The 8,867-nt window shown below is 37.3% G+C and overlaps 1 protein-coding gene across 1 annotated transcript in view; it reads right to left on the bottom strand.

The window, feature by feature from the left end:
* LOC101985497 (interferon-activable protein 205-B-like) overlaps nt 1-8,377 on the bottom strand; it is a 41,870-nt gene extending 33,493 nt beyond the window's left edge. Inside the window, exons 1-5 of the mRNA XM_013354240.1 lie at nt 8,113-8,377; nt 6,758-6,870; nt 6,092-6,250; nt 1,784-2,206; nt 456-644 (exon numbers count right to left, since the gene is read on the bottom strand). Of these exons, the coding sequence (XP_013209694.1) occupies nt 456-644; nt 1,784-2,206; nt 6,092-6,250; nt 6,758-6,870; nt 8,113-8,377 (1,149 nt within the window). The remainder of the gene's footprint in view (nt 1-455; nt 645-1,783; nt 2,207-6,091; nt 6,251-6,757; nt 6,871-8,112) is intronic.
* Between the last annotated feature and the right edge of the window lie 490 nt (nt 8,378-8,867).

Raw genomic sequence — 8,867 nt, 5'->3', positions numbered from 1 at the left:
TCTCTCCTTCACCCCGCTAAAAAAAATAGTACCTGCTCACTTTTCGTCTAAATTCTATGATAACTCATACATATCCAGGCATTTCTTACCTTAAAGTCCACATTTAAAGTGAAGCTTTCCCCAGAATCAGTCAATTCTTAATGGTTAAAGCTGGCTTTCAACTCAAATTTGACTTATTCAAAACTCTTGTTCTTGATCATTTTTGAAATATATTTCCACGTCACTCTTACTTCCTCATATATCTTGTTATTTAGCATATATACAACATTCTTTGGATTATTTCTTCAATATAATTTTTAAAAAATCTTCCCCACAGAAATGAGTGTAAGGACATCATTTTAATTCTCCCCTCCAGAGACAGAATTATCTATGTAACACACTAAAAGTTCAGGTACAGAATCCTAAAGAAATGTGAATTTCTGCTTTGATAAATCTGTTCCCTGTCTACTTTGTACCTTAATGAAACTGTGATCGCCAGACACCAGCTTCGGTTGCTTGTCAATTGTTTTCACTTGAAAGCAGAAGAGTCGCAGTTTGTCCCCTTCCTTACATCTGATGTTGTAGCATTGCTTACTCCCTAGAACTTCTATATTTCCTGTAGCATCCTTCATTTCATAGATTGTGTTCTTTGGGTTCACCTTTATCTGAAAAAGTAAAATTGGCATTCCTTTTCTGAAAGTTATCAAACTCACAAACATTATCATACATTCAAAAAAGACTTTTTCAGGACAAAAGACAGAAAAATGTGAGAACTGTTACAGACACAGGCATGCAGGTGTCTGTAGTGAAGTGTTCCCAAAGAACTTTCTTTATTAGTGTGATGATTTTCTTTCTTTATCAAGAAGATTTGTGCCTGGAAGTGTTAGGACAATAAATGCTTTTCCTGATTTCCTCTGCTTCTTATACCTCAATGGCCTGCATTCCCTCTAAATCACCCAGGATCATAGACATTAGAAATTCAGGCAGCCATATTTGTATTTTATAGTTATAAAGGGATGAATGACATTAACTCCCACTATTCATTCATCCAGTAGGTTATAGGGAATCTACATAACAGGTAAGATTCCTATAATTCACTCATTTAGACCCTCTTCATTTACTTACTTTTCAAGTATCATGTCCAAATAAGCCAATATCCCCAATTCACACTGTATGGAGTGATCCATCAATGAGATGTCTGCATGTATTTTCTTCTCTAAATGAGAAAACTAGGTTCACTTGCCTTCCAAATGTCACTTTATACTATAGTTCTCAATTGCTAAGGTCTTCAGAAGTAGTTAATTGAATAAGATACAAAGTCAACATTGAATGATTAAAGCTACTGAAGAGATAAAAGATTCATTCTATTGAATGGTTTTTAATTTAGAAGGTTGCTAGCCAATCATTTATTACTCCAAATATCTGTTGTGATTAATATTCACCCTAGTTCAGACAATCAATAGAAACACAGTGTATAGAAAGAAAAGAATAAATATTGTATGGTTGCAATAGAGCTTAAAAATCTGAGACTGTTGGCATGGTACTGACATACTATACTATTCCTGCTTATTGTGGCTGAGAGTAATTATTTTTTAACAAAGAAAGTAAAGATTATTTGTAATTTATTTTCAGAGACCTTTTTAAGAAATATCATAGGAAATAGGCTGTTGAATTATCTCTTAATATGCAGGATAATTTCATCTGTTACCCAGACATGGTAAAGTCTTCTGTAACAATATAGACATAACACATGGAGTTCAGGTGTTGGTGGAGAAGAAGACATAAACAAAATTTCAGACATTACCTTGTGTAATGTAAATAACCCATAAACCAATGTTCCAGTGGCATACTTGCGAATATCAAAAATCTTGGGAGTTTCTTTTGATTTTTTGATAATACTTGTAGGGACTTTAATATTTTGGACAGAACCAGCTTCAAGCACAGAGGAATCTTCATTTATCTCTAGAATTCCTTTGAATTCAAGGTAATTAGAGATCATGATGACATTCTCTCTTGTGAACTTCTTTTTCAGGTTGATGTTGAAAACTTTCACATGGAAATACTCTCTTTCAGTGGCCACTGTAGCATGAAACATCATCTTTCCTCCAGGTTCTGTTGACTTATATACAAATGGCTCTGTTGCCTTGAGCACTATCACTATCATGGCATCATTTTTGCAAACAGCACCTCTGGCAGTGCTCTGGTTTTGGGTCTGTGTCTTTTGGTTCTGGGTTGAACAAACACAGAGATATAAACATATAAGTTTAGCCACAAATAATAAAATAACCTTTACATAAGATAAACACAATCTCCACATTAGTTCTATCAATTTTTATGTATTGGTTGAACTATGGAAAAGCTAAAGAGGAACTCTTTCACTGGCCAAATGTCTAATGAATTAAAACAATGGGCTTTAGCCACAGAACCTTGAGCACTTTTGCTGTAAACTCAGAGGACTATTTCCAACATGAAACACAATGTTCAGCATGAACACAGCACTGGGCTGAACTCCTAGAGAAGCAGTATATGAGCAAAGGAACCAAGATCATGATGAAGAAACCCACAGAAACAGCTGACCCAAGCAAGTGGGAGCTTACTGACTCCAGACTGACAGCTGCGGAACCTGTATAAGACTAAACTAGGTTCTCTGAATGAGGGTGACACTTGTGTGGCTTGGGCAGTTTGTGAGGCCATTAGCAGTGGAACCACTATTTATCCCTAGTGTATGAACTGGCTCTTTGGAGCCCATTCCCTATAGAGGGGTACCTTGCTTAACATAGATAAAGGGGCCTTGTTCCTCTTTCAAGTGATGTGTCAGATTTTGTTAACTCCTAGTGAGAGGCCTCTCTGAGGAGCAGTTGGGGGTGGTGTGGATAGATGTTGGAGATAGCAGAAGGACAGGAGGAAAAGGAAACTGGGATTTATATGTAAAATAAGATTGTTTTAAAAATTAAATAAAATATTAGCAAAAAAATCAAAAAGCAATATAGTTAGTGATAGTGACAGGTAAACAAGTAGGAACGACTAGATTGAAATTAACAGAAAGTTATATGATATGCATAAAATAAATTAGTGAGATACTATGAAAAACACAAAATGGAGTATGGGGGTGGAGATAGGGGTGGGGGTAAGGTTGGGGAAGGGGAGAGGGGGAGAGGGAAGGGAGAAGGGAAATACTGGCTAGAGCTTGGGGGAGTGTGAGGGTAGAGATGAAAGAAGTGCGGCTATAGGAGCAGGGAAGAAGATATCTACATTAAGGGAGCCATTTTAGGGTTGGCAAGAGACTTGGCTCTAGGGGGGGATCCCAGGTGTCCACAAGGATGTCCTCAGTTATGTCCTTGGTCATCAGAGGAGAGGGTGCCTGAACTGTCCTTGCCCTAATATCACACTGATGATTATCTCGAATATCACTATAGAATCTTTGTCTAGTGACAGATGGAGATAGAGACAGAGACCCTCATCAGAGCAATGGACTGAGCTCCCAAGGTCCAGTTGAAGGGCAGACAGAGGGAGAAGATGAGCAAGGAATTCAGGACTGTGAGGGGTTGGTCCACCCACTGAGGCAGTGTGCCTATTCTAATGGGAGCTCACCAAATCCAGCTGGACTGGGACTAAACAAGCATGTGATCAAACTGGACTCTCTGATTGTGGCTCACAAAATGATTCTTAATGTGTAGAAGAGACAGGGCCACTTATTCATCCCAGCCACCCAGCTAGCTTAACCTTGAAATAATCACACAGAAGCTGTGCTAATTAAATCACTGCTTAGCCTACTAGCTCTAACATCTTATTGGCTAACTCTTACACCTTGATTTAGCTCATTTCTATTAATCTATATATTGCCACGTGGCAGTGGTTTATCAGGAAAGATTCGGCATGCCTGATTCTGGCGGTTCCATGGTGTCTCTCCCCTCTTCTTTCTTCCTCCCAGAATTCAGTTCTGTCTTCTCAGCCTACCTGAATTCTGCCCCTATCAGGCCAGTGCAGTTTCTTTATTCATTAATCAATATAAGCAACACATAGAAAGAAGGACCTCCTACACCATTAATGCACACATTTCAAGGATATTATGATGTGGGATGTCCTTCTGTATATGATTTGCTTTTATTGATTGATGAATAAAGCTGTTTTAACTAATGACTTAGCAGAGTAAAGCCAGGTAGAAAATTTGAACATATATATATATATGTTCATATATGAACATATATATATATATATATATATATATATATATATATAGAGAGAGAGAGAGAGAGAGAGAGAGAGAGAGAGAGAGAGAGAGAAGGCAGAGTCAGGCAGATGCCATGTAGCTGCCAAAGGAAAAGGATGCCAGAACCTTACCAGTAGACCACACCCTCATGGTAATACTTAGATTGATAGAAATGGGTTAATTTAAGATGTAACAACTAGCTAAAAATATGCCTAAGCTATTGGCCAAACTGTGTTGCAGTTAATGTAGTTCCTGTGTGATTATTAGAGTCTGGGCAGCCAGCAAACCAAACACAGTCTCCATTCACAATATTCATTGAAAGTGGAACTGAGTTTGTAGTAATGGATAAACATTCTACAATGAATTATTTTAAAAAGCAACATAAATACTGATATAGCCATTGAATGCTATATGCTTGTAACTTAGGGAGTTGGAAAGGTAATCCTGATATTTCAAATTGGAAAAACAGTGAAGTAATAACTCTTGTAAGATGTTACTCTAGAAAAATTTTCCACATAATTATAACAATCAATGAAAAATATAACAAAAATATTTATCTCTAAATTATTCGAATGGTAAGGTCTGAGGTGAGTAAAATTGCTTCTGTTTTTTGCTTAACTGTCTGGTTATATTTCATCAAGTGATAAAGAGACGGGGGCATACAAAAGGAAACCTAGAGAGAGGAAAGGATGCTGACATTGCTACGGTTTTCCTCCAATGAGTACTCAGAAAAAGTAAGAGGCATCAATTCTCTAATTTCCCTCACTACATTTGTTTTCTTCCCTCTCAGAATTAGTATTTTTCTATTATTTTCATTTAAAAAATTTCCATACAATATACATTAATTAGGATTCCCCTCCCCCAACAATCCCAAATACCCCCCATTTAACTTCATGTCTTCCTCTCACTCTCAAAATGTAGATAAATAAAAAGATAAAAAAGCCAGAAAAACATTTCCCCAAAAAGACAAAATAAAAAAAAAAAACAATCCACCACACACATAAAACCATGTGGACCTCTTTTGGTGTTGGTGCACCACCCTCATTCAGACTGTGGTTGATAGTCTCCATTGAAGAAACCCTTTGGTAGTTGTTATCTACTGAAAATTGCTTGTTGGTTAAGGGTGGGACTTATGTCCCCTCCCTTCTCCCTGTTCTGGGACCCCAGGCAGCTTGAACCTGTGCCTTTTAAATCTGTGCCACTACAGTGTCTGAGCTCATATGTGCATCACTCCTGTTTGTCCAAAAGGACAAACACTGATTCCTTGGAGTCATGTACTATCTTTGACTCTTACAAGCTTTCATCTTCCTCTTCCACATAGATCCCTGAGGGATTTGATGCAGACTCCCCACTGAGGAATGGATACTGTGAAGTCTCTCACTATCTGCACATTGGCAGCTGTGGGTCTCTGTTAATTCCCATATTTGACAAGAAAAAGCTTCTCTGATGAGACCTGAATAAAGCACTGATCTATAGATATGACAGTTTGTCACTGTGAGTCGCTATGTTCCTTAAGCAGAATAATAGTAGTAGGTTTCTCAGATTTAGCTGAGTCAGGTATGGGTTCTATCTTATAGAAATGGAGCCTATGGCTACTGACTCTTCATCTCTCTCTTCCTATCTATGATCAGCACAAGGCAGGACATTTCTCATTGTCAGAAATGCCACGTTTATTAAATGTCTTTGTGGCAGCCAAAAATTATGATGCAGCAAATTCTGTAATTGTATCACCTACGTTTATGTTTCTTCCTTTGTATGGTGATCTACTTCTATTGTATCCAAACACTGTGTGTGTGTCTAATTAATTAAATCTCAGTGATAAGTGTGGAACATGGTCAAAACCTGAAGATCTGATTCTGATATCTAGATCGATAAAATGAAAGGGAGGCATAAGACGTGTACCTTATCCAAAGAAGTGTTGAATGAAGCCAAAGATGAGGTCTTGAATACTGAGGACTGGCATCTGGCTGTGCTTTCTGTAGAACATGGAGGGTGATTTGGCCTCTCAGACCCCTTGACCTTTTTCATGGCAGTCTTTTCATTATTCATACTTTTTCTTTTCTGAAAGTGTATCCATGGCAATGTTAATGAGTCTCAGTATCAAGTGACAAAGTGTGCCTTCATTATTAGGTAGTAGGTTTATTATGCCTGAATATGTTGGAAACTTGGAGTGACACCCACCCTCTGGCCAAGTTTAGAATATGATTGTGAATATTCACAAAATGTGTGCATAAGTAGTTTCATTATATAAAGAAAGAGGAAAGGGTTATATACACAGTTTTTTCTCACATTACCATTATGGTAAGACATAATTGAATTTGAATTTGAAATTGAAAACTAGGTCTTGTATAAACATGAAAGAGCCATTATTCTACTTGATTGTCAAGAATACCACATCTCTTGTAGGAGTCAACACATTTTAATGCCACATGATCATTTATCCATGAGTTTCAGTAAAGCTTGAAGATAAACTAAAAAAGCAGTCAGTGCCTGATGGACAGAGTATGGACAAGCGGCTCTGCTGCAGCCTTTTTGGCTTGTCAATCTGCTTCTGTACCTCAAGCTCACCTGAGCTGAGGAAGTCTTCCCTCCATCCGATGCTGAAGTATTGCTTGCAGTTGGTGCTTTTATAGAAGAACCTGCTTCTTGATTCTTATTTCTCAGTGGTGTTTTTCCTTTTACTGGGAAGAATATAATTTTCATCACAACAAATGCATGTACAAAGGAGTCCACTTGAACCAAAATAGAGGATCTAGGAACCATCTAGTTTTCCTGCCATATGAATACATTTTTATTGCATTCATATCAATGTTTATTCCATTAGGTTATTGTAGGATTACACCACTAAAGGCACAGTCTTAGACACAGTTTCTACTACTTGATGTTTTCCTTACTTGTTCCCTATAATGGGAGAAAACCTTCCTGTCCTTGAACCTCATTACATCAGCCAAGTTTTTCTCATTCTCATTCTCCTGCCATTCTCTTAAAAATACAAAATTTCATCATGATTTGTTGGTTATGTTTTGTGTATAGTACACTCAAATCTGTAGATGGAGCAGCAGGCTGTTTTCTGCCGCCCGGGAGGGCTCCCGGCCACCGGCTAGCTTTACCCGAAATAATTACATGGAAACTGTATTCTTTTAAAAACTGTGGGGCCCATTAGTTCCAGCCTTTTATTGGCTAATTCTCACATCTTGATTAACCCATTTCTAATAATTTGTGTAGCACCACGGGATGGTGGCTTACTGGAAAGGATCTTAACCTGCATCCATCTTGGAGAGGAGAGCTATAGCGTCTGCTTGACTCAGCTTTCTTTCTCCCAGCATTCTGTTCTGTCTTCCCCACCTACCTATGTTCTAACCTATGAGGCCAAGCAGTTTCTTTATTAATTAACCAATGAAAGCAACAGATAGACATATGACCCTCCTCCATCACAAATCATAAAAAATCAGTGAAAGAAATCTGGTACTCACTTGTGGAATAATATAGAAAAGTAGTGGATTTTATCTTTCTAAAATTTTATTACCTAACTCAATAATTTTATGAATGACAATGGTGATTTATAACTTCTTAAGGCAATATTTGATTAAAGTATTGTCTTATCTTTGTCAATAGAGAGGATAATTATGCTGGTATTCTTAATAACATAAGTGACACTATTGGTTAATGACTATACTTAGATCTTAAACCATAATTTTCTAATATCTATGTTACACCTGCAAGCCCAATCTTAGATGAAATTCTATTTTTGTGTTAGTCCACATGCCAAATAGGCTCCTTAAGTCATAGCATCTACTAGAAAGGGAACAGCTGTGATCACTGAAGTTTAAATTGGATATATGAAAGCTATGTGGGTACTTTAATGAAGGAAGCAGAGATAGCAATACAGTATTAGGGACAGAGGGTTCTACGTTACATGTTACCTTTTGATTTCTCTTCTTTAAGGGTTTCAGCAAGTCCTTTAAGAGTTTGTATATTTTCACAAAAGTAAATCAGTTTGCTCAATCCAGCATCAGTTGGAAATTCATCTTCCATCATGTCAGCAATCTGACCCTTGGTATATTTCTCTTGCATGTTTCTCTCCAGTCTTAAATCACTGGACATTAATAACTTAAAGCAGTCAAATTGGTCACTACTGATGTTCGCTAATCCGTTCAGCAGAACAATTCTCTTGTATTCATTCACCATCTTTAAAGTTGTTGGTGAAACTGTAGGGGAAAATTGGCATGCACAGTTGTATATGTGTTCAGAAATTTCCTAAGAAAGGAAATGCACTATGTGAAAATATTTTATACATGTGTGTTAACAAAAAACAATAGTACAACAGTCATTTATGTTACACGGAATATTGGGTAAGAATTGCTGCATTAGGAAAAACTTCAAATCAATCTCTCCTATTAAAGAAGATGGTTATTTGGGGTCAAAGCTAGCTGAGATGGAAAGATTCTGGAGGAATGCCACTGTGGCAGAACTTAGGAGTATTGGTTTGCATCTTCTCTTTTCTTCACTTGAAGTGCCTGAACCTTTCCCTTGTTTGTTTGTCAGATCCTGACTCCTCAGACTTACTGTGGCTATACTATTTACTTTTCTAGTGACTGTGACAATAATACCCAATAGAAACAACACATGGGGGCTGATCTCCAAAATATACAAAGAACTCAAGAAATTTATCATCAAA

This window comes from Microtus ochrogaster, unplaced genomic scaffold (assembly GCF_000317375.1).
Source record: "Microtus ochrogaster isolate Prairie Vole_2 unplaced genomic scaffold, MicOch1.0 UNK35, whole genome shotgun sequence".
Classification (NCBI taxonomy): Eukaryota; Metazoa; Chordata; class Mammalia; order Rodentia; family Cricetidae; genus Microtus; species Microtus ochrogaster.
The sequence above is the reverse complement of the archived record's forward strand: the minus strand, read 5'-3'. Positions and strand labels throughout refer to the sequence as shown.